Source organism: Apodemus sylvaticus, chromosome 2, assembly GCF_947179515.1.
Source record: "Apodemus sylvaticus chromosome 2, mApoSyl1.1, whole genome shotgun sequence".
NCBI classification, from domain to species: domain Eukaryota; kingdom Metazoa; phylum Chordata; class Mammalia; order Rodentia; family Muridae; genus Apodemus; species Apodemus sylvaticus.
The window spans coordinates 46836486-46859794 of NC_067473.1; the positions used below are offsets into that span (position 1 = coordinate 46836486).

Sequence of the window (23309 nt, forward strand, 5' to 3'; positions counted from 1 at the left end):
TTCTCTTTCTTGGGGTTTCCTGAGCTCTGAGAGGGAGGGATTTGATGAGGACATCTCATTTAAAGCTGAGTGCTTCAAAGTCTGTCTGTCTGTCTCTCTCTGTTTCTGTCTCTTGGGTGTGTGTTTGTGTGTGTGCGTGTGTGTGACTGTGTGTCTGTGTGTTTGTGTGTATGTGTGTGTAATGTGTGGGCTTTGGGAGCCTCTGTATTTGTCCCTGCCTGCTGCTGGAGGAAGCTTCTCTAATGCTGACTGAATAGGGCCTTGATCTATGAATACAGCAGAATGTCATTAGGAGACATTTTATTACTACTTTTTTTTTTTGAGATCAATAGAATTTGGTTTTCCTGTAGGTCTCTGATCTCTCTACTGTCTGGTTCTTGGTCATCTAAGCAGTGTCAGGCAGGGGTTCCATCTCATGGAGAGGGCCTTAGGTCAAGTCAGACATTAATTGGTTACTCCCACAAGCTTTGTGCCAACATTGTACAACATATTTTGCAAGCAGGACAATATTACAGGCCAAAGGCTTTGTGGCTGGGTTGGGACATATATTTTGGGTTCGGTAGCCTGCAGATTATGCCCTTCATATCTTGAAATATGGCTTCATGTTCCTTCATCATTCTAAGAGGAAAATGAAATGTAAAATCATAGATTCCCTTCTCCGGTGGTCATTGGGTGGATTCTTAACAAATGCATTACCAGAGGGTCGCTGAAATTCTGGTTCCAGCCCAGCTGTAGGAGCGTACAGAGCTGCATCTTCCCCCCTTTAATTATCATGTTCTCTTCAGCAGTTTACGTTAATGCTGCCTTCCTTGCCTTGTGGCTCACACCAGCCCTTACTATTTAGCAGATGAGTCCTCTGACTCATCTGACTATAGATTTGTTTCTTTACCTGAGACATTTATCCTGGTTATGTTAAGAGAAGGAGGTTTCCTTAGCATTGTAAATACTACTGTTTTGTTTACTGCCGAAAACAACCTGGAAAAAAATAGATATTAACTATTTTAGAAGTGAAGAAAGATATCCAGACCCTGTCTATACTCCTGTAGCCTGCTACTGTTGGGCAGACTAATGGACCTGCTATCCATCAGATCTACTTCCTTGTCCTTGTTTGTGACAAACACGCCCTTCACAAACAGGCCCAAGGCTCCTTCTGCTTCCTTCCCTGCTTCCTCTTCCAACTTCCTGATCAGAGGGTGTCTGCTTCCTCCTTCCTCAGCTTTGTGAAGCTCCCACCACATTTGTCTCACCTAGAGCTCCACTGTTCCCAGTCCCTGTACCATTATAAAAATCTATCTAACTTTGGCTATTGCCTTATCTAACTGGTTATTACACCAGCTTAGTTTCTGCCCCCTTTCCTCTTGGCACTGTGCTTCACCCTCTTGGGACTTGTACGTCACTTCCTGGATAGCTTAGTCTCATTACATTAGAAACTTTCTTAAATTGGAGATCATGGCCTATCTCTCTTTGTTATGTTTGTCAAATCAATATGTCTCACTCAATGCAGATTATTTTGCATTGAGTTTGATTTTATGATAAAATTATGGTACAAGTATAGAAGACCTTCGTTATGAAGAGCAATCTGTACTCTAGTGAAATATATTCTCTTTTTGTTCCAGATGATCATAGCAGGGTTAAGCTCACACAACTTGCCGAAAAAGATGGAAAACTGACTGATTACATCAATGCCAATTATGTTGATGTAAGCATTTTGTGGGAATTTTGTAAAGCCCTGAATTTGTTATTCCACAAGGATGTACATATACCATTATATAATAAATGTTATCTGATATATAATGAAAATGCAAACAAAAATAAATAAATTGTAGGAGATCCTGTGGCTACAGGACTTTGGATTAAATAATACTGTTCTTCTTATGTTATTTTATAAGAGAGAAAGGGAAATGAGTCTAAAATGTATGTTCCAGATAGACTATGGATAATCTCATAGACTGATGCCCCAACAAATGGGAGGGTATAAGCCCAGTACTTAGTTCGAATTTTCCCACAGTTCTTAGCACAGTGTTATATATATTTCACAGATGATCAATAAATCTAAACTGAAGATATCCCATAGTAGTGCTGAACAATATACAAATGATATTATAAATCCAGTATTGAGCCTCTATTGTTTTAGACAACTTCATGACATCAGCTTTATTGCACTCTTTAGAACAGTAGACTATGTATAATTTAATTTCCTCAATGTGGTTGACTGAATATCAGCAAAACCCTGATCTCTCAATCTGCCTTTGAGTTAATTCTACCTTCAACACTGAGTCCAGAGCAGTGAATTCCTACCAATAGAGTGTTCCTTATAAGAGCCTCCACTTTGTGCTTCCAGAAGGAGCCATTTGTTTGCCAGAAGAATATAGACTTAGGAGGTATAAATTCTTAGAATTCCAGCTCTGCCACTGGCTAGCAATGATATTAAGTGGTCATTTAACTCTCCTAAGCTTCTGTTACATCAACACCATGTCAGGAATGATGTTTCCATTTTGTAGAGATGATAGGTTAGAACAGTGTTTGCAAAGTGTCAGGCCCACACTCCTTGCTCCTTAAGAGACACCTGGTAATGGTGAGCCAGACTCGGTATCCCCAAGAAAAGGAAAGAGCCCATAATTCTAGCACTTTCTTAACTCTGAACAGCTGAGCTTCATTGGCTGAAAAACGTTTTGAAATAACACAATTAAGGACAAGACTCTAAACACTTTTGGACCAAATGCATCTGGAGCAGAGAGATGCAAATCTATGGTAATCTCAAAGATAACTCAATATTTTGTACAAAAGTTAAAGTAGAAGGCAAATTGCTACCTTTCCTGGTGCTATCGTTTTATAGCTTCTCAAGCTCTTTGTGCAATTTACTGATACTGAAAAGGGGGGTGCTGACGTTAGATTCCAGTTTTAAATAAACATGTAATTTGGGTACCAAGACACACTTGTGACTTATTTCTTCAGGGTTACAACAGGCCAAAGGCTTACATTGCTGCCCAGGGTCCACTGAAGTCCACAGCAGAAGACTTCTGGAGAATGATATGGGAGCATAACGTGGAGGTCATCGTTATGATCACAAACCTCGTGGAGAAAGGAAGAGTACGTAGCCATCAATCAGGACATCTCTGACATCAGTTAGGGATGCTTTTAATTCGTTCATTTTATTTTATTGCATTTTCTTTTTTTTTTTTACATTTTTTTATTCGATATATTTTTTATTTACATTTCAAATGATTTCCCCTTTTCTAGCCCCCCACTCCCCGAAAGTCCCGCAAGCCCCCTTCTCTCCCCCTGTCCTCCCACCCACCCCTTCCCACTTCCCCATTCTGGTTTTGCCGAATACTGCTTCACTGAGTCTTTCCAGAACAGGGGGCCACTCTTCCTTTCTTCTTGTACCTCATTTGATGTATGGATTATGTTTTGGGTATTCCAGTTTTCTAGGTTAATATCCACTAATTAGTGAGTGCATACAATGATTCACCTTTTGAGTCAGGGTTACCTCACTTAGTATGATGTTCTCTAGATCCTCTGAGGCAGAATCTCATGTAACCTAGGCTGACTGCAAACTCTCTATAAAGTTGATCCTGACTTTCTAATCATCCTGCCTCTGCCTCTGCCTCTGCCTCTGCCTCTGCCTCTGCCTCTGCCTCTGCCTCTGCCTCTGCCTCTGCCTCTGCCTCTGCCTCAGCCTCTGACTCTGACTCTGACTCTGACTCTGACTCTAACTCCCAAGTGTTGGAATGACAGAGCTGTACAAGCATTTCCAGCTACCTCTATTTTCTGAAATAATCACTATCGGAAAGCAGAAAAAGTTAGGAAAGGCAATCAGTATTCTTTCTAATTGTTTGTGTCTTATGTTATATGTATGGGTGTTTTGCCTTCAAGTACAAGTGTGTGCACCAGATGCATGCCTAGTGCCTGTGGAATTCAGAAGAGGGTGCTGGATCCCCAGACGCTGGAGTTAGAGTTTGTGCACTGCTACATGGTTGCTAGGAATTTGTACCCATGACAGAGCAACAATTGCTCTTAACCACAGCTCTCCACCCCCATAGTGCATAGTGTATCCCCCCATAGTGCATCACCATGACAACTCAAAGGAAACTGTTGACATTATCAATCAGAATGTTTCATCATTAGGAATCAAGGTACCTGCTGCCTCAATGCATTCTTCATAGCGTAAGAAAGAGTGACTTGAATTTCAGAGGAGAACAATGAAGAGCAAAGTAGGTTTCAATGCACGGAGCCTAGCTTGGAATGCAGAGCCTGTGGTAACTCGGAGCTCCTTGATTCACTTTCCTTGTCTGAAGGGAGAAAAACGGGACTAGATCATCTGAGGTTTTTTCAGACCTTTGATTTCTGTGTCATCTACAACTAATTTATCATCACCTAGAAAAAAGAGAGATGCCAGTTAAAAAGTTTAGGTTGGAGCTAGAGAAATGGTTCAGCTGTTGTAAGCACTGGCTTCTCTTCCAGAGGACCCAGGTTTGAGTCCCAGAACCTACGTGGCCGCTTACAGCCATCTGTAACTTTAGTCCTGAGGGATCCAGTGTCATTCTCTGACCTCTGTGGGCACCAGGTACACAAGTGATATGTAGAGATAGTATATGAAAAATACCCATACCCAGAAGATAATACACAATAATAATAGTCCGTTCATGGCACTGTCCCAAACCTTTACTTATTTCAAGAGTGACATGCACATTGGATGCTAGAAACATGAAAATTGCATGCTTATTTTTCCTTTTATAGAGAAAATGTGACCAATACTGGCCTTCTGATGGGAGTGAAGAATATGGGAGCTTCCTAGTCAACCAAAAGAATGTTCAGGTGCTTGCATATTATACTGTGAGGAATTTCACCCTAAGGAACACAAAGATAAAAAAGGTAAGTGTTTTAGGGTTTTTCTTGCTGCGATAAAACACCAGAACCAAAAGCAGCTTGCTGAAGAAAGGGTTTATTTCCATTTACAATTCCATGCAACAGTCTATTACTCAAAGAAAACAGCAGAAACCCAAGGCAGGAGCCTGATGCAGAGGTCATGGAAGGAAGCTGCACACTTGCTCCCTGGCTTCCTCAGACAGCTTTTTTTTTTTTAATTCGATAATTTTTTATTTACATTTCAAATGATTTCCCCTTTTCTAGACCCCCCTCCCCGAAAGTCCCATTAGCCCCTTCCCTCCCCTTTTTCCCACCCAACCCTTCCCACTTCCCTGTTCTGGTTTTGCCGAATACTGCTTCACTGAGTCTTTCCAGAACAGGGGGCCACTCTTCCTTTCTTCTTGTATCTCATTTGATGTGTGGATTATGTTTTGGGTATTCCAGTTTTCTAGGTTAATATCCACTTATTAGTGAGTGCATACCATGATTCACCTTTTGAGTCTGGGTTACCTCACTTAGTATGATGTTCTCCAGCTCCATCCATTTGTCTAAGAATTTCATGAATTCATTGTTTCTAATGTCTGAATAGTACTCCATTGTGTATATATACCACATTTTTTGCATCCACTCTTCTGTTGAGGGATACCTGGGTTCTTTCCAGCTTCTGGCAATTATAAATAGGGCTGCTATGAACATAGTGGAACATGTATCCTTATTAAATGCTGGGGAATCTTCTGGGTATATGCCCAGGAGTGGTATAGCAGGATCTTCTGGAAATGAGGTGCCCAGTTTTCGGAGGAACCGCCAGACTGCTTTCCAGAGTGGTTGTACCAATTTGCAACCCCACCAGCAGTGGAGGAGTGTTCCTCTTTCTCCACATCCTCGCCAATATCTGCTGTCTCCTGAACTTTTAATCTTAGCCATTCTGACTGGTGTAAGGTGAAATCTCAGGGTTGTTTTTATTTGCATTTCCCTAATGACTAATGAAGTTGAGCATTTTTTAAGATGCTTCTCCACCATCCGAAGTTCTTCAGGTGAAAATTCTTTGTTTAACTCTGTACTCCATTTTTTAATAGGGTTATTTGGTTTTCTGGAGTCTAACTTCTTGAGTTCTTTATATATATTGGATATTAGCCCTCTATCTGATGTAGGGTTGGTGAAGATCTTTTCCCAATTTGTTGGTTGCCGATTTGCTCTTTTGATGGTGTTCTTATAGCACGCCTTGGACCACCAGCCTAGTGCTGGTACTGCCCAGAGTCGGCTGGTCCTCCATCAGTCAGCATTAAGGAATATACCAGGGTCCCCTCACCCATAAACCAATCTGGTGGGATATTTACACAAATGATGTTCCCTCTTCCGAAATGACTCTAACTTGTGTCAAGTTAACATAAAAACTATTCGATACATTATAACTAATAGGAATATATCGCCAGTAGATAGGCTGATTAAAAAATTGGAGCATACTTTCACAATGAAATAATATTTGGCCCTAATTAATCATGGTATCTGTCATTTTGGACAATTTAGATGATCCTCGGAGGCAACATGCTAAGTGATATAAGCCAGAAATAGAAAGGCAAACATGGAGTGATTTTATTTATATGTGGACTCCAGGAAATTAGACTCCTATAGATAGAGAGTAAGTAGAATGGTAGCTACTGAAGTAAAAAGAACCAGGATGGTGTTGACCAAAGGGTGCAAGGAGAGATCAGTTGAGGGAGCTATTCTATAATATGGTGGTTATAGTTTAAAAAGATATATTACAGACTGAAAATATTCTTAGGGTAAATTGAAGTGTTCTCACCAAAAAGTGTGTGAGATAATGCTTATGTTAACTAGCTTAATTAGTGACTCACAAGTTTCCAAAGCTAAAAGATGTTTATGTTCTATAAACATCATAGTTCCTATCTTCCCAATAGAATAATTTCAAAAGTAAAATAAATGATAGGTTATCATCTGGTAATCATCATTTGATAGATTCAATCTTTACTTAAATGTGTGATTGTCCTTGCTGGATTTTTGTTGCTGTGATAAAACAATGACCAAAATCAGCTTGGAAAGGAAAGGGGAAAGTTGGTTTACTGCTTGTCATCAGGGGACACCTGAACAGGAATTGAAGCAGAGATCACAGAGGAATGCTACTTGCTAGCTTGCTCACCCTTACTTGCTCAGCCAGATTTCTTATACAGCCTAGACCCACCTGCCCATGGATGGCACTGCCTACAGGAGACTGGACCTCCTACATCAATTATCAATTAGAAAATGCCCCGGGAGACATGTCCACAGGCCAGTCTGGTGGAGGCAATTACTCAGGTGTGGTTCTCTCTTACAAGTTGTGTCAAGTTGACAATCAAGATTAGCCAACATAGTGATAAAGCCAAACTGGAGTTAAATCTGGATAAGTAAAGGTGCAGAAAGCTTGTAACACAACGGCATCTTAATCCCAGTGATTTCTTCCGCGTGGCTAAGCATCAGCTATATCTTTAGAACCAAAAAGCTATTGTGTCGTAGACTGGTAGTGAAAAAATAATTCTTGACCCATATAGACACTTCCCCAGTATAGCTCTGGCATAATCCTACCATCTACCTAAAATGGGTAGGAGTTAAAATCAGTGAGGCATATATACCCAGAGAAACAATATGTCCCTTGATATTTTTGTAAGAAATAGAACAAATATGAAAAATTGATAGATGGATGATTGATGATAGATAGATAGATAGATAGATAGATAGATAGATAGATAGATAGATGGATGGATGGATAATCTATATGGATAGATGAATAAAGGTGAATGAGTGGGTGGATAGATACATATATATGTAAATAGATAAAAACACAGAGAGAGAAGAGATGATAATGGGGGTAGTGGTGGTGACAGATGGAAGGATAGAGATGGATGAGTGGGTGGATGGACATTGATGAATGAGTATGGTTAGTTATATGGTTAGTTATATAGTTGGGGTTTAGATTAACTCATGTAATTTTGGAAATGACCAAGCGTGAAGTCTCTGAATGTGAGTAGAAATTCAGCTACAAGTTGCATGAGTTAGAGCCTAAATTATCAAGACTTCAGCTGACATTCCAGTTGGGGTTCTGTGTTGAAGTCTTGAGAAGCATCTCTTCTTCAGGAAACCTCAAGTTTGGTTTTCAAATCTTCGGCTTATAGAGTCAATCTCACATCATGGAAGATGAGCTGCTTTATTCAATCTACAAGTTTAAATTTAGACACATCTAATAAAATCAGAAACCACAATAAAATCAAAGGCTTTCATAAAACTGATGACAACTGCCTAGCTAAATGGGCATATAAAGTTAACTATAATAAATAACATAAATGTATATGTGTATGAACGTATATATTCTCACCACAATAAAACCTAAGTATGTAAGGTAAAATGTATGATAATTAGCTTAACTTAGCCATGTCTTGATGCATCCATGCTTCAATATATGTATATATTCTGGATAACATAAATACGCATAGTTCTTATTTGCTGCTACCAGCTGTCTGAACTTTTCCAGGGCTCTCAGAAAGGAAGATCCAGTGGGCGCCTAGTCACACAGTATCATTACACCCAGTGGCCAGACATGGGTGCTCCTGAGTACTCCCTGCCCGTGCTGGCCTTTGTGAGAAAGGCTGCCCAGGCCAAGCGGCACGCAGTCGGGCCAGTTGTCGTCCACTGCAGGTGAGTCTCAGAGCTGTTCTCCCAAACCCACAGACCTTCTTATACTGTCAAGGAACAACTTGCACTAAACCAGAAATGATTTTGTGCAACAGAGGAAGTGTAATTTTATATTCCCATCCTCATAATTATTGATTGGTAAGAGTGAGTGTACTAGACTCGCAATTGGAAGGCTAAAGGTTTCAGAGCAGCAGGTATTGGTCTGATTGTTGAATTGAATTTCAACTTATTAATGGTGAGATAGACACAGCACTGCTTTGTTCTTAAATATCTATTAGCAGGACACAACACCATAGGATGAGATTTTAAGTGCTTAAAATATTGTCAATAAATATTGTCAATGGCCTGACTTAGTCTGTTATACAGTTCTCATGCTAGGTTTATATTACAAGGTAGTAAGACTTGGAGAAATTTAGCAAAATCACCGGACTTTTTAAAAATAGTTTGCCTCCCAAATCCCTTTCTTGTTCTCCCAACTTCTTGAAAGTCATGTTGACTCTGTTAAGCAATTCATAGCTGCCCAGGAACTAGAACTTTCAGGAGGAGCCTGATAAATAGAAATAACACCATTGTGAGAGAGAGACAGAGAGAGAGAGAGAGAGAGAGAGAGAGAGAGAGACAGAGACAGAGACAGAGACAGAGAGACAGAGAGAGACAAAGAAACAGAGACAGAGAGACAGAGACAGAGAGACAGAGAAAGAGGATGTAATTTATAGGACCTATACCACTCTTGTAGTTTCTAGTTAAAATAGTATCAGTTAATACTGACCAAGTGTGGCAAGCTTCCTGACTGCAAAGGCTTTCATTTCTCGACTTGGTGCTTGTGCTGAGGCAGTACCTGTGTTTTCACAGAAGTGGCTGTCTGCCTTTGACACACAGCTAGCTCATCTGACACATTCAAATCACCAACTTGGACTTTTCCTAAGATAAACTTGGACAAGCTGGTCGGGGGTGGGGTGGGGAGTTTAGGCTGGTAGCTTGACAAACTGAGGGAAACCAAAGAATGCAGAAAACAAGCTTCTGAAGGTCAGGGATTGTCTCTCAGGGAAGGGACAAGGACCTGACTATTGTGCAGAGTGGCGCTAAGGCGCTAATTCTCTCTGTAGTACTTGTGTGGGCAGCCTAAGTTCTGTCCCTCAGACTGAGGCTTTGAAGAAGGCAGCTCCATGATGCCCCTTTAGAAATGCCAGGACTTATGTTTTATTCCTTGGTCTCACTGAAACGAAACTTTCAGCCAAAAGCCCCAGTGGAATCTTTTCTGTCATTTGTGTCAAAACCTTTGCAAATATATCTACCTGGCAACAGACCAGAGACCTTCGCCTTTCAGAATTAGCTGAAGCTGACGTTTCCACTTTTCTCGGACTAAACATCTACTTTACTTACTATGCACTGTAGAGCCAACAGTCACCAATAACTGTTGGAATTACTTTTAGAACATCCCATGGAAATAGGTTGCCTTGCTGTTTGACTCACAGCAGAAACAACCCCCAAAGTATAAACTTTGTTTAAGCATTGCCCTGAACTGCCACACTGTTTATAACTATAGCTTGCCAAGTTTATATATGACTTATTGACTTGGGGAAGGAAGCCAATTTTATCAATATAACAACTAATAATGACTGACTTTCACACTCCTTTTGTGTTTGACATTGAAGTATCCCTTTCTCTTTGTGTGTTCAGTGCCGGTGTGGGGAGAACGGGCACATACATTGTGCTAGACAGTATGCTGCAACAAATTCAACACGAAGGAACCGTCAACATATTTGGCTTCTTAAAACACATTCGTTCTCAAAGGAATTATTTGGTGCAAACAGAGGTATTGCTTTTTAAATATATCTTTATTCATCGAAGGTATGGGCGTGTCACTGAAATCGAGGTCTGCTGTTCTGAGGGTAGCCATACAGAGGGATTACTTATAGGGAGGGTAAAAATGACAGAAACACATTTGCCATGGTCTGAAGTCTGAAGCCCACTGGTGAAGTGGTCCTTCAGAAGCTTTTGGATTCTGGTGGCTGAATGTGTATCCTTAATCTTTGGAGCATTAGTCTGGTCTCTCCCTCTGTCTTCTTATGACTATCGTCCCTATGTCTAAATGTACCTCTACTAATATGAATGTCAGCCACTGCTCTCTGACAGTAGAACTGAAAAAAAAAAGTCATATCTGTAATAGCCCTATTTGTAAGACCATATTTAGAGGTACTCTTATGTCGAGCTGCAACTTATCTTTTAGGGGAATGCAATTCAACCTATAACACTAAATTACAAACATATCACAGATAGGCCAACAAAACTGCCCATGTGGGGACAAAAATGAGGGCTATCTTCCATATGACATTAATTATGGTAAAGATTCAGAGTCAGTAGAACTCTCAACATGCTAGCAAACACCGAAAGCTGCTTAACACAAGCAGTTAATGGATTTGGTGTCTTCTATTTAGAATATATGATCATATACAAGGAAGGGCAGAGTTTGCAAATCTGTGCTATCCTCTCCTGCTTTCAAATGAAAGTGATCACAGATTAAAAAGCTATGATATGACCCTAAGAACAAAGGGAAATAGGTGACTATTCTGAGACAAAAAAAACCCAAATAAACAGAAAAACACATTCCATCATTGAAATAACTTTCTGTCAGTGGGACCAGATAAAAAAAAGTCTCATTAGTGAAATATAAGAGAGTCATTAGATCCAAACTAGAGGCAAGCTTGAACCCAAGTATTCCAGTTTGTTCTCTGTTTCTATGGCAAGACACTGGCTGAAACCTGTTTAGGGAGGAAAGGCTTTGTGTTAGTTTACAGATCACAATCCCCATGCAGCAGAGGCAGGACAGGAACTGAAGCAGAGGCTCTGAAAGAATGCTGGCCTTCTCATCCCCTGGCTTCCTCAGCTACCTTTCTTAAACAGCCAAGACCCACCTACCCAGCGATGATTTCACCCACAGTGGGATGGGGTGGGTGCTCCTACCTCCATTTACAATCAAGAAAATACACACACACACACACACACACACACACACACACACACGGAGACTAATCTGAGAGAGGCAATTCCTTGGTTGAGATTCTCTTCCCAATGATGTCCAGTTTGTGTTGGGTTGACAATGTAACTAACCAGGTACATTGCTGCTCCTGTGTGACTAGCTACTAGGAGAATGGTCACTAGAGCAAGTCTATCAGAAGCCCTCGAGTCAAGGAAATGCTCCTCACAGGAAAATGGGGCTCACAACTTAAGGAAGGCAGAGGACTTGACTTTGCCTTTCCAAGTCTTCTGTCTTCCTTCCCACCCACCAAGACCAAGACCACTGAGAGACAAACAGGGGAGTGAAGAGAAGCATGTGTTTCTGCCTGGGCCACCTCCTCTCCTGTCCACCTTCCTACCAGGCCTCATTAGCAACCTTTTGCAGGGCCACTCATGACTGTTTTGTGGAACTCTAGTTTTCTGTCCAAACGGAAGTTTCTACCTTTGTAACTAGATATGTCAAAAAATGTAAAGTGCTTCTCTCGCGGTTGTTTCCTCAGGAGCAGTATGTCTTCATTCACGACACACTGGTCGAGGCCATACTCAGCAAAGAAACAGAGGTGCCTGATAGCCACATTCATTCCTATGTTAATACACTCCTCATACCTGGACCAACAGGCAAGACAAAACTAGAGAAACAATTCCAGGTGAGTTTGCTTGCACAAATGCCTCTCAGACGTCACCACAGAACGTCACTGTCGCTCCTCATTCGACTAGACAAGGCCAAGTGGGGGAGCTGTGAGCATTGCTAGAATAATGGTTTTGTGTTCGGACCACCCTTGTTCCTTACAATAGGTCACAGCACCACACGGTAGATTTTAAAGAGATGCTTAATTCTGAGTGCCAAGAGGAAAAGTTGTCAGAAACCCTAGACTAACTCTGACAAATGCAGACACAGTCCAGGAAAGAAGGACATGGAGAATAACGGAATGAACGGACAGGACTTACAATACAAACTGGATAAGTGCTCTTTTTGCTTTGAAAAAGCCAGACTACTTCAGCACAAGTGTAGTGGCTCAAGCTGTTCCTGCTACTCTTTGAAACAGCCTGTGTCTCACTTGAAACCCTCGGACTAAAGTAGGCCACCTACGTACAATAGCTTCCGCAACCCCAGTTTCTCCCACTCACCTGTCTTGAGATAGAAAACCAGAGTGTTTGTGGAGGGGAGGCATGCTTTGCTCCCAAACTTCCAAAACACAAGCTTTCTGACTTTTAGAAATTACTATGCAAAGATTTCAGAAAGTGGGTGTTAGCAGACCTGCCTCTCATCGCAGAAAAAGTGCGGAATGAGGGCCATGGTTTCTCTGCGCATGATCCTATGCTATCCTCAAACTTCTGAGGGTTTCAGGAGAAATAGGACGGAAAAGCTGAGAGGCATTAATCTCGAGATACTTTTCTCCGTGCTATTTGCCTAACCTACAGCAGAGTATGCTAACTACCATCAGTCCCCTGCCTCTGACCTTGGAACTGCCTTCTGTGCTCTGGGAATACAAAAGGATTGGGGGTGTCTTCTAATCGCAGCGCTCAGTTTGCAGAAAGATATCAGGCCTTGCTTATCGGACAAGGCAGATCCTGATGCCTTGGAGAAAGTATGCAGACTAGGATCTTAAAGAGAAAGAGTAAAGCCTGGAAATTAAGTTTGAAGGATAACCTTTGCAGAGATGAAAGGCCATCCTGGCAACCCAATTTTACATTTATATCCCCTGTTGTCAATAAAACTGTCATTTAAGTGTGGTTCACCCACTACACGGTTGCTTAAGAGAACTGATACAGCTTAAGCGGAATAATCCGGGATTTAAATAGAAACACAGCAAATCCTGAATTAAAAAGACAGATTTGACCTTTTTATTCCTCCTCACAATACAAATAGGAAATGTAGATATAAAGGTCAGGCTGTTTTATTTTTAAAAGCAATCTTCATTCAAGTTCCTGCAAAGAAAATTTCCTTTAAACAAACTGCATGCCTACACCATAAATCTTTATCCGATACCTATTAGTTGCCAGGCCTCGGGTTTAACGCCGAGCTGTAAACTTAAGGGCTAGGCTACGGCTCAGTTGGCAAAGAGCTTGCTGCTTGAACATGAGAGGATGCATTTAGATCCCTAGGCCCCTGGACAGAAGCGTCACCCAGACCTGTGGAGGAAGGTGCAGGAGCACTGCTGGGGCGAGCTGCCTCCCTCATCAGTCTAACTGAACAGTCAAGCTCCAGGTTCATATAGAGAATGCATGTCCAAAGAAACAATTGGAGAAAAACTGAGAATACTTGATGTCAACCTCCAGCCTTCATGTAACACACATACACACACACACACACACACACACACACACACACACAAAATGTGCATATACATATATATGCATTTTAAAAAACAAACATTAAGGGGGAGCTAGAGAGATGGTTCAGCAGTTAGGAGATTTGAACTGCTCTAGCAGAGGACCCATGTTCAGTTCTCAACACCAACGTTGGGCAGCTTATAACTGCCTGTGACTCCAGCTTTAGAGAATCCAGCACCCTCTTCTGGAATCCTTAGATACCTGAACTCACATGTACACATACCCACATACAGACACAAAAATGCATACACGTAAATTAAATTATATATAATATTTTATATATACTAAAACATATCTTAAAACAATTAACAGAACACACTCAGCTCCCACTCTCAAAGTGCTTGCAGTCTAATGCAAGATACAGATAAGAAAACAAAACTGTGGAAAGCACAGTGGAAGAAAAGGATGCTATAGGTGCACAGGTAAAGCTACAACTTAGGGAAGAATATATGAGCCCATAAGAGGACTTAGGTTTTAGCTTACATTTTAGCTTTACATTTGTTAATTGGGAGGGGATGATATCATTTCCTGTGACAGAGAATTCAAGAGAGAGGGTGCATGTGTGCAGGATGTGATAGAGGAGCAGATGGTCAGATCACTCCTACGTCTACACAACTCTAAAGTACTAGAAGCATATTAGCAAGACTCTCTTTATTGAATAGAATGACTGAGGCTCAGGGTTCTACAAATAAAAAGTGTATTTGGGATTGTGATTCTGTGGATACATACATACTTCTCTTTTCTTTCTTTCTTCCTTTCTTTCTTTCTTTCTTTCTTTCTTTCTTTTAAATTGGTGTTTGAGCTTAGAACATGGTGTGTGCTCAGGTAGGTAAGAGCTCTATCACTGGGCCGTGAATCTCCATCCCTTCACCCAAGCCCTCCAAGATGCCATATCTGGTGGCGGCCTTCTTACTAAATGGAAATCTTAAGTTCTTCAGAATATCAACTGGATATATGACAAGTGAGAGAGAGAGAAAGAGAGAGGGGGGAGAGAGAGAGAGTCTGAGTGTGTCTTCGTGTGTGTATAAGACTCTACCTCTTTTATAGCTACTAAGATTCATTGATAGGAGCTCTAACCTAAAGACTTAATGTAATCCTAATCACCTCCCTAAATCTGCACTTCTATACACCGTAAGTGACCTCAACTTTCATACTCTCAATATATCTCAGGAGAGATTAAATTTGAACACATGAAGCCTTGGGAAGCACATTCAAATCATAGCCAAACCATAACAGAGCATGAGTCAGTCCATGTGTGTAGTAGGCAGCTCACTACTGCATCTAAGTGGTAAAAGATCAGACCTACAGAAAGAGACTGTCTAGCTTGGAGATGATTACTTGAAGCCTTGCAACTGGATGGTCATTGAAGATGTGTTTAAGAGGGCTTGGGAGAAGGGATGGAGATCCACGGCCCAGTGATAGAGCTCTTACCTACCTAAGCACACACCATGTTCTAAGCTCAAACACCAATTTTAAAAAAAAAGAAAGAAAGAAAAGAAAAGAAAAAAGAAAAGAAAAGAAAGAGAAAAGGCAGAGAAAGGGGGAGATAAGGGGTAAATGGAAGGCATGAGAGTAAGAGATAGTGAGAAATAAAGGAATCTAAAGAAAGTAAGGTTTCAAGAGGAGAAAATGAATAGAAACAGGAAACACTAATAACATTTGTGGAAAGGGCAGAAGAGCTCAAGCCCGGGCATTGATAACCTTTGCAATGCTTATTGCATTGAAGCCACATAACTGAGTTAAAAACCAATGAAGAGGCCACAGCAAGAAGCAAGTTGAGGGGGCTGGAGAGATGGCTCAGCAGTTGAGAGCACTGACTACTCTTCCAAAGGTCCTGAGTTCAATTCCTATAAAACATATGGTGGCTCACAATCATTTGTAATGAGATCCAATGCTAACCCTAACCCTAACCCTAACCCCCTAAATATATATAAATTTATATACATAAAATAAATAGTATTTTTAAAAAAGCAAGCTCAGGGGAACAAGAAGGTCATTAGAGGAGGGGACAATTAGAACAAAGTATATTGACATTAGGGGTCCTGAACACATGTGGCATGCACACAGAGATAGAAAACATATAAAAACACACACACATACATACCAATTATAAATATATTTTTAAGACTTAGCACTAAGACAAATAATAAAGAGAGCTACTAGGAAATATGAGCTTAAAGGGTAAGACAGATTTTATGTTGCTTATTTTGATTTTATTGTGGGTTTGTTGTTGTTATTGTTGATGATGGTATTGTTTTGTTTTGTTCATTGGGTTTTCAAGACAGGGTTTCTCTGTGTAGCTCTGGTTGTCCTTGTACTGTATTTGTAGATCAAGCTAGCCTTGAACTCAGAGATCAGCTTGCCTCTGCCTCTGCCTCTACCTCTGCCTCTGCCTCTGCCTCTGCCTCTGCCTCTGCCTCTGCCTCCCAAGAATTGGCATCAAGGTGTACACCACCGCATCCAGCCTTGAGTGTGTTTTAATAAGAGATATATAAGCTTCCTTTAAAACTTCCCTTTAGGGGAAGTGAGAAAATTCATATTAGAAAAAAATCCTTAGTGTAAAGAGATAAGATTGAGAACACGGGTGAAGGAATGAAGGAATGAGTTCCGAAACTGGAAGACCTTAGTGGTTTGCAGAGAGGGTATACTTAGAAATGAATATACAACCACCAAGATGTCCTTGATGCAGGAAGGTGTAAGTATCCATTAACACAATAGGTCTACGGTAAGGGTGATGATTCACACCTGGACTCTCTGCACTCAAGATCCCGAGGCATAAAGATGGCCACAAATCCCACATCAGCCTGGGCTAAGAGTGACACTTTTTAAAAAAAAAAAAAAAGTTGAGGAAATGAAACATGATCATAATTTAGAAATATTTTCTAAATTTAAAAACAGACTGCAAGTGAGATTGTGGAGGAGGACATAAGGCTTTGACAGAATTTTAAGAGACAAAAATTTCCAAACCTTGGTAGAAAAAAATCTCAGTGGAAAACTAAACCAACCCGTCTGTTTTACTGAACACACAAATATTTGATACCAAGATAATATGTGCGTAAAACAGAATAGACTTTAGGGTTTTAGTGACTGAAAACTACCAGTATATCCTGTAGCATCCTGATGAAGTAGTTTGTAGGATTCATTCCAAAAATTAAATAACTATTTAACATTAGTGAGAGTAAGTAAAGGAAATGTGAGGTGCATACTCACAGAGGAAACCATCAGGAAGATCCTCTCAAGATCGAAGGACTTGAAATACAGCATAGAGGCTGCTGGGACTTCACTCAAAAGGGGCTTAGTTCAAAAAGCCCTGGTATCTAAAGGGTGGGCTATGCTTACACTAAATGTCATTCATTCCTTTGTTGAGTTGTGTCAGTGTGTGTTTGGGGATCTGGGTAAAGTGCATGAAATGACCTGCACACTTGCTTGCCTCCCCTGTCAGCTTCTGAGCCAGTCAAATATTCTTCAGAGTGACTACTCAACAGCCCTGAAGCAGTGTAACAGGGAGAAGAATAGAACATCCTCCATCATCCCTGGTAAGTCACACAGAATCTTGCAAAACCAACTGGGTTTTTTACTCCCATAATAAAACACCTCTATGTCTTTTAGTAATAATTATGTATACTAATTATGTCTATTGTCATATTGTTTTAATTTTGACCAGTATTTGATTATTAAAAATAACTCAAATCCTTGAAGTCTTATGAAAAACTTAACTTTAACAATTGGGTTAACAGCCAAAGGTATTCGTTGAGAAGTGCAATTGTACTTTGCATTTGGAGGTTGTTGTTGGGGGTGGGGATGGGGATGGCTCAGTGCAGTGGGCATGTTTGTTTACCTGCCATGTTCTGTGTTCCAGTGGAAAGATCAAGGGTGGGCATTTCATCCCTGAGTGGGGAAGGCACAGACTACATCAATGCATCCTATATTATGGTAAGTCAGAGACATCACAGGGGAATCTACCTGCCCATCTGTGTTACCAGAATTAATAGTAGAGTGTGCTCCTGGATGCAGACAGCACCTGTCTAATACAGTCAGTCCAGTACAATGACTGTGGCACACAGTCTTCAGTGGCCAGAGGAACAGCAGCATATCTTGATGGTTTCATATGTGCTGGGACTGAAGAAACCTCAATCAAAATCAATAAGGAAATATGGGTCCCAAATACACCATTCAGAGCTGATGAGTAGACATAAAATGTATTTTCATTCACTGAGGCACAGATCTGGAGCAGAGGTAGGGTATACTTCAACAGAGTCCAAATTCACTAAAATTAGCACCCCAGGTTTTCAGTACAGCTCTTCTCTAAGTATTGGGTTCATTTGTGCTATTGGATTTTTAAAGATGCAAAACCTTCCTTCTGCATTGAAGTTGTCTGATGAATTGACCAGTGCTTTGGTGGCTTTTGTGTGCCTTTTATTACCATCTTAGGATAGTCTATCACATAGCTTGGCTTCGAACGAGAAGAGTCCTAACATTCATTTCCAAACCACTGTTTTAGACTGCCAGCAAAGAAACAACCTAAGAAGATGCAGGAAACAAGGAGATGTGGTTACACTCTTTAACACTCACTACGTTTCAAATGAACCCATGGAGGTAGTAAAAGACCACACTGTAAGAGGAGAGTTTCAAGTTCAGCAAAGAACATATAAATCATTCGATCCAGTTACACCAGTTTCCAGGCTTCATAAGTACAATCAGAAAGGACCTGTCCTGTGATCCCTTTCATAGGGGAGGCAGCCAGGGGCCAGGACATGGAAGGTAATCTGGGGTGAAGAAATGTGAGATTTAGTATTCTGAAGCCTAGGGTTTGTGGACAATAAGGATTATAAACTCTGCCATAGATTTGCACTCTATCTTTAACAAGCCATTTTGGTACATCTTCTAGAGGTCATGCCACTTCTTAAGGTAAATGCATCCATAGCATTTAGCTTCGTATACCTCAGTTTAATCACCTTTAAAATGAGGATGATAGTTCTATCTCACACTGGCCAGTAAATGCTGGTGGTAATACGTTGTTATTTAAGCATTCTGTCTAGAATTAAATGCATCACTTTAACAAAACCACATTTTGCTGTTTAGTCACATGTCAGGACTCCTTCTTCATGTCTTTGGTTCTGTAGGGTTATTACCAGAGCAATGAATTCATCATTACCCAGCATCCCCTTCTACACACCATCAAGGACTTCTGGAGAATGATATGGGATCATAATGCCCAGCTTGTGGTTATGATTCCAGATGGTCAAAACATGGTAGGTCATTTTTTTGTTCTTTTCTTGGAAAGAAAATAGATAACAAGAGCCAGAAGCCTATCATGCAAACAAGAAAAGTAATCTTTTTTATGGCTAATAGATTCACTAGAGTCATGCTTTCCTAGACTGGATTGGTAAAGCGGTTCTGTCAAGTCAAAGTAGTGAATGAGAGATCTAAGTTAAGTAGATTAAAGTTGCTAAATACGTATTTGTGGCACTGCTCAAGCACCTCAGGAGTGCGGCCATAAATGACACCAGTTTATATACTTGTGTTTGCATATTTTAAGATAAAATATATAGTATTGCATTGAAATTTCCATTTAAGCCTCTCATCTTTTTATTTTACTATTTTATTTACAATTTCGTGAAAGCATAGTTACACCCTCTTAATAATATCAGCCAAAGCTGTTTTATGAAGAAGAAAGAGACTTAGGAAACTTTTAAATTTATGCTTTGAGGATCTCATCCATGCACACAATGAAGTAGGACCATACCCACCCGGAACTCGTATTTCCCAGCACACACCTCCTCAAACTTGATGTGTGTGTGTTTTTTAGTTACTTATTACAATTATAGTTGACCCTATAAGCAAGGGTGTAGCAGCAGACATGGAACATGGGCATCTTACAAGTGGCTATAGCCCCAAGGAAGAATGAATCTCCCTCCCCAAGCTGCTCTCATCTGCCAATAATGTCTTGGCTACAGTAGTGAGGAAGTCCTCCCATCCATGCTGGAAAGCTTTGCTTAAAAAAAAAAATGTAAACCTGTAAAGCAAAGAACTCTTCGGAACCACAGTGTCAGTGACACGTCTGCTGTCCTATGTTTGTAAAACCTAAAGAGTCAGTCAAAATTACTATGTGACTTGGACTTGTCAAATATACTTAACTCTTATACTCATGTATCTAAAGTCACAGAGGCTCCAAGTCATGCTAGGAATGGGTGCGCCCTCGCTTCACTCATCCTACTCAGTTGGCAGTTATGGAAGCCACAGGCTTCGATGCTCTACCTACGTGCAAAGAGCACAAAATGCCACAGCGATGGTTTGGGTTGTGCGATATTTTATTTCACACGTGAATCCAATCTGGATTAAGATTTCAAGAACATGTTAATGGTAAATTTTGTTATCCAAAGAAAATTTTGATTTGAAATTTCTCTGCCAAGCATTTGATCTGCTGTACCAATCAGATGAAGGAACTGTTTCATGGAAGTCTATACTCTCCCTTGGTCTTTCTCAGGCAGAGGATGAGTTTGTTTACTGGCCAAATAAAGATGAGCCCATAAATTGTGAAAGCTTCAAAGTCACGCTCATGTCTGAAGAACACAAATGCCTTTCGAATGAGGAAAAACTGATCGTTCAAGACTTCATCTTGGAAGCGACACAGGTATGGAAAGAACCAGGTTAGAGGGTGAACTCCCCCCTGCTCACGTGTGAGACGGCTGATGACTGGGGAATATATTAGAAGTGGGAAAGGATTGTGCTTTCTTACAAATTGAGAAAATTCCAGAGGTATTCCTTTACTTGTCATTTTTACTTACAGAATCATCAAACTACTGCTCTTTCCTAAACTATACAACTCTTAACTTCTGTGTACACAGAAAAGCAAAGATTTCTCTTTTATTCCAGATTGGTTGCTGATAGAAATTAAGTTGAAAAAACAAAAATAATTCTAATTCTCTTTCCTTTGAGATAGTTGTTGTTGTTGTTGTTGTTGTCGTCGTCGTTCTGTAGATTGCTCTTTGGCCTCCTTGTATGTCAGTGTACAGCATGCATGCAGTGCCCACAGAGGCCAAAAGAGGGCGTCAGATCTGCTAGAGCTGGCACTGTAGACTAAGAACTGAACTCAGGGCCTCTGAAAGAGCAGTCAGTGCTTATAACTGCTAGCCTATCTTTTCAGGCTCTAGTTCTAATTCTTGTTTTAAAACCAGCACTTACCTTGTCATGTTTTCTCCCATAGGTATCCATATTAATCAAGAAGGCTCACTTTAAGAAAATACTCATTAGATACCCATTGTCTTGTCATAGGCATTATTCTGAGCATCCCCATTGTCCACCTCAACCTTAGGAAATACAGCTTTTTCCTAGTGTTATACAGATAACACACTATACAATAAGTATTCAGGATTGATTACAGTTCAGCGCATCTCAGATATGGAAATCAAATGTCACTGATGTCCAAATTGCCTTAAAGCCAGCCGGGGGATGAGGGGTGGTTCTAAGGCAGTGGTCAGGAAAGCAAGATGAGGTAGGCATTTTATGTCTTCATAGCTACTGTATCTTACATGTCATCGCTCTTGAGTTCAGTAAAGAAAGAGGTAAAACTTTATGCTGTGTGGACCAGACCCCATTTCAACTCCTGGGAAGTTTGTTAAATATCTAAAGTCAAAATCTGGGAGTCTGTTAATTTTTCTTTTTATCAAGACTATTTTTAGTGTATCAAGTATTATATAATAAAATAATATTCATAAGTTAGATAATACAGTAAAGTGATACACTAACTGATTCTCTGGCTACTGAGGTCAATAAAGGAACACAGCCTTGACCTTTGACGGAGATCTGTCATGCTCCCACTCAGCCATCCTACCCTCTCTCCGGATATAGTGGCCTCTTCCCCAGTTAGTGTTTGCTGATCTCTGGATTTACTTCATAATTTCACCTTTTATCTCTGTTTTCTTTAAGACTGCATTGTTTTGATCTTATATTCTGATCCTTATATAAATTATGTGTATGCTGTCAAATATTTGTTGCCTTCCCTCATTATAATGTTGATGACATTTATTTGCACAATTGGATATAAGTCAAATTTGTTTGCTTTGGCTGTTAACACATTCAAGGTGTTGTTGTTTTTTTGTTGTTTTTTTTTAATCCAAAATTGAGGAACTGCTTGCTTGAAGTCTGCCTCATTTTGTCTTGTTCAAAAATTTGCAATTGCAAATGGTACCTGACTGAATATGTTTACCTACATGGAAATGTTTCTTGGGTTCACCTAGGGATCCTTTATGGGTTATTGAAAATGAGACCCCTCAGTTTTTCACGGTTATGATTATTTTAAAAGTGGTCCTACTGAGATGCCCTCTAATTTACAGCTCATGAAAAATCTCATCATTGTTTATGTTGAGGCTTAAATGACTTTTTTTTTTGCTTCACTAGTTTTAATTTTTCTTAGTGCAAATGAAGGTAAATATCTTTCCAAAAATGTATTGCCCATTGCATTGATAATTAGTTTCTAGTGGTAGGTCCTCAGGGGTTTTGTCCAAATTCCCATTAGCACCTTAAATTTTTATTTACTTACTTGTATGAGGTATTTGTATATTCTACGTATCAACCCTTTTGCAGGTATTAATGTTGCAAATATTCTTTTATGTAATTTTAACACTTTTAATTTTTGGTAAATGCAAGTTTACAAGTTTAACTAATGTGTGTTTTATCATCCTCCCTATTCTGTTTTGTTAGAAAGAATTTACCATTTAGGATTCACTGTTAACAAATCCTGTTGGGACTGAGAAAACAGTTCAATAGCAGAATGAATGTTTAGCCTACAAGGTCCAAAACCAAACTGAGAACCAAAACAAATACGTCTGAAATTAAGACACCTTCATAGCATTGTTTGATAAATGTTTTCTATTTTTTCCTTTGGTTTTTATATTGCATTGTGCAAGGCAAGAGTGCACTTTCATTATTTCCATGTGATATTATTATCCTAGAGACCTCATGCTCACAGACAGCTGTATCAGCACAGGCACACATCTGATATGACTATGTGTGTATGAACTTGTTTCTATCATTACTATTTCCTTCCACTGGGCTTCTTGTCAATCTCCCTGCTGACCTAGAAATGCCTTTTTTCTAGCTTATAATAATTCTTATTATCAGATAGACCAATACCCCATCATGATTTTCTTTGTTAACAGTACTTTGGTTGTTTGGGAAGTTTACATTTACTCAATAAAATTGATTCTGAGACACTTGTTTTCAAATGTTTTCTCATTAAGTTCACTTTAGGAAACTGAAGGTCAGAGCTTTATTTCACTGTGACATAATCTGGTTAATCACACAGAACATAATCGAGAGTGGAGTTCAAAGTAGACGTCTACTCCAGATGTGTTCTTATTCTGTTGTGTAATCTCATTCTGAGGAGTACTGCTGATGTTTAA

The 23309-nt window shown here is 40.0% G+C and overlaps 1 protein-coding gene across 1 annotated transcript in view; it reads left to right on the forward strand.

Moving 5' to 3' along the window:
• The window catches only part of Ptprz1 (protein tyrosine phosphatase receptor type Z1), a 161325-nt gene that overhangs the window by 134108 nt on the left and 3908 nt on the right, over positions 1-23309 (forward strand). The window contains exons 18-27 of the mRNA XM_052172827.1: positions 1617-1699; positions 2956-3090; positions 4741-4875; positions 8393-8556; positions 10234-10369; positions 12072-12218; positions 17348-17441; positions 17765-17838; positions 19029-19157; positions 20393-20539. Of these exons, the coding sequence (XP_052028787.1) occupies positions 1617-1699; positions 2956-3090; positions 4741-4875; positions 8393-8556; positions 10234-10369; positions 12072-12218; positions 17348-17441; positions 17765-17838; positions 19029-19157; positions 20393-20539 (1244 nt within the window). The remainder of the gene's footprint in view (positions 1-1616; positions 1700-2955; positions 3091-4740; positions 4876-8392; positions 8557-10233; positions 10370-12071; positions 12219-17347; positions 17442-17764; positions 17839-19028; positions 19158-20392; positions 20540-23309) is intronic.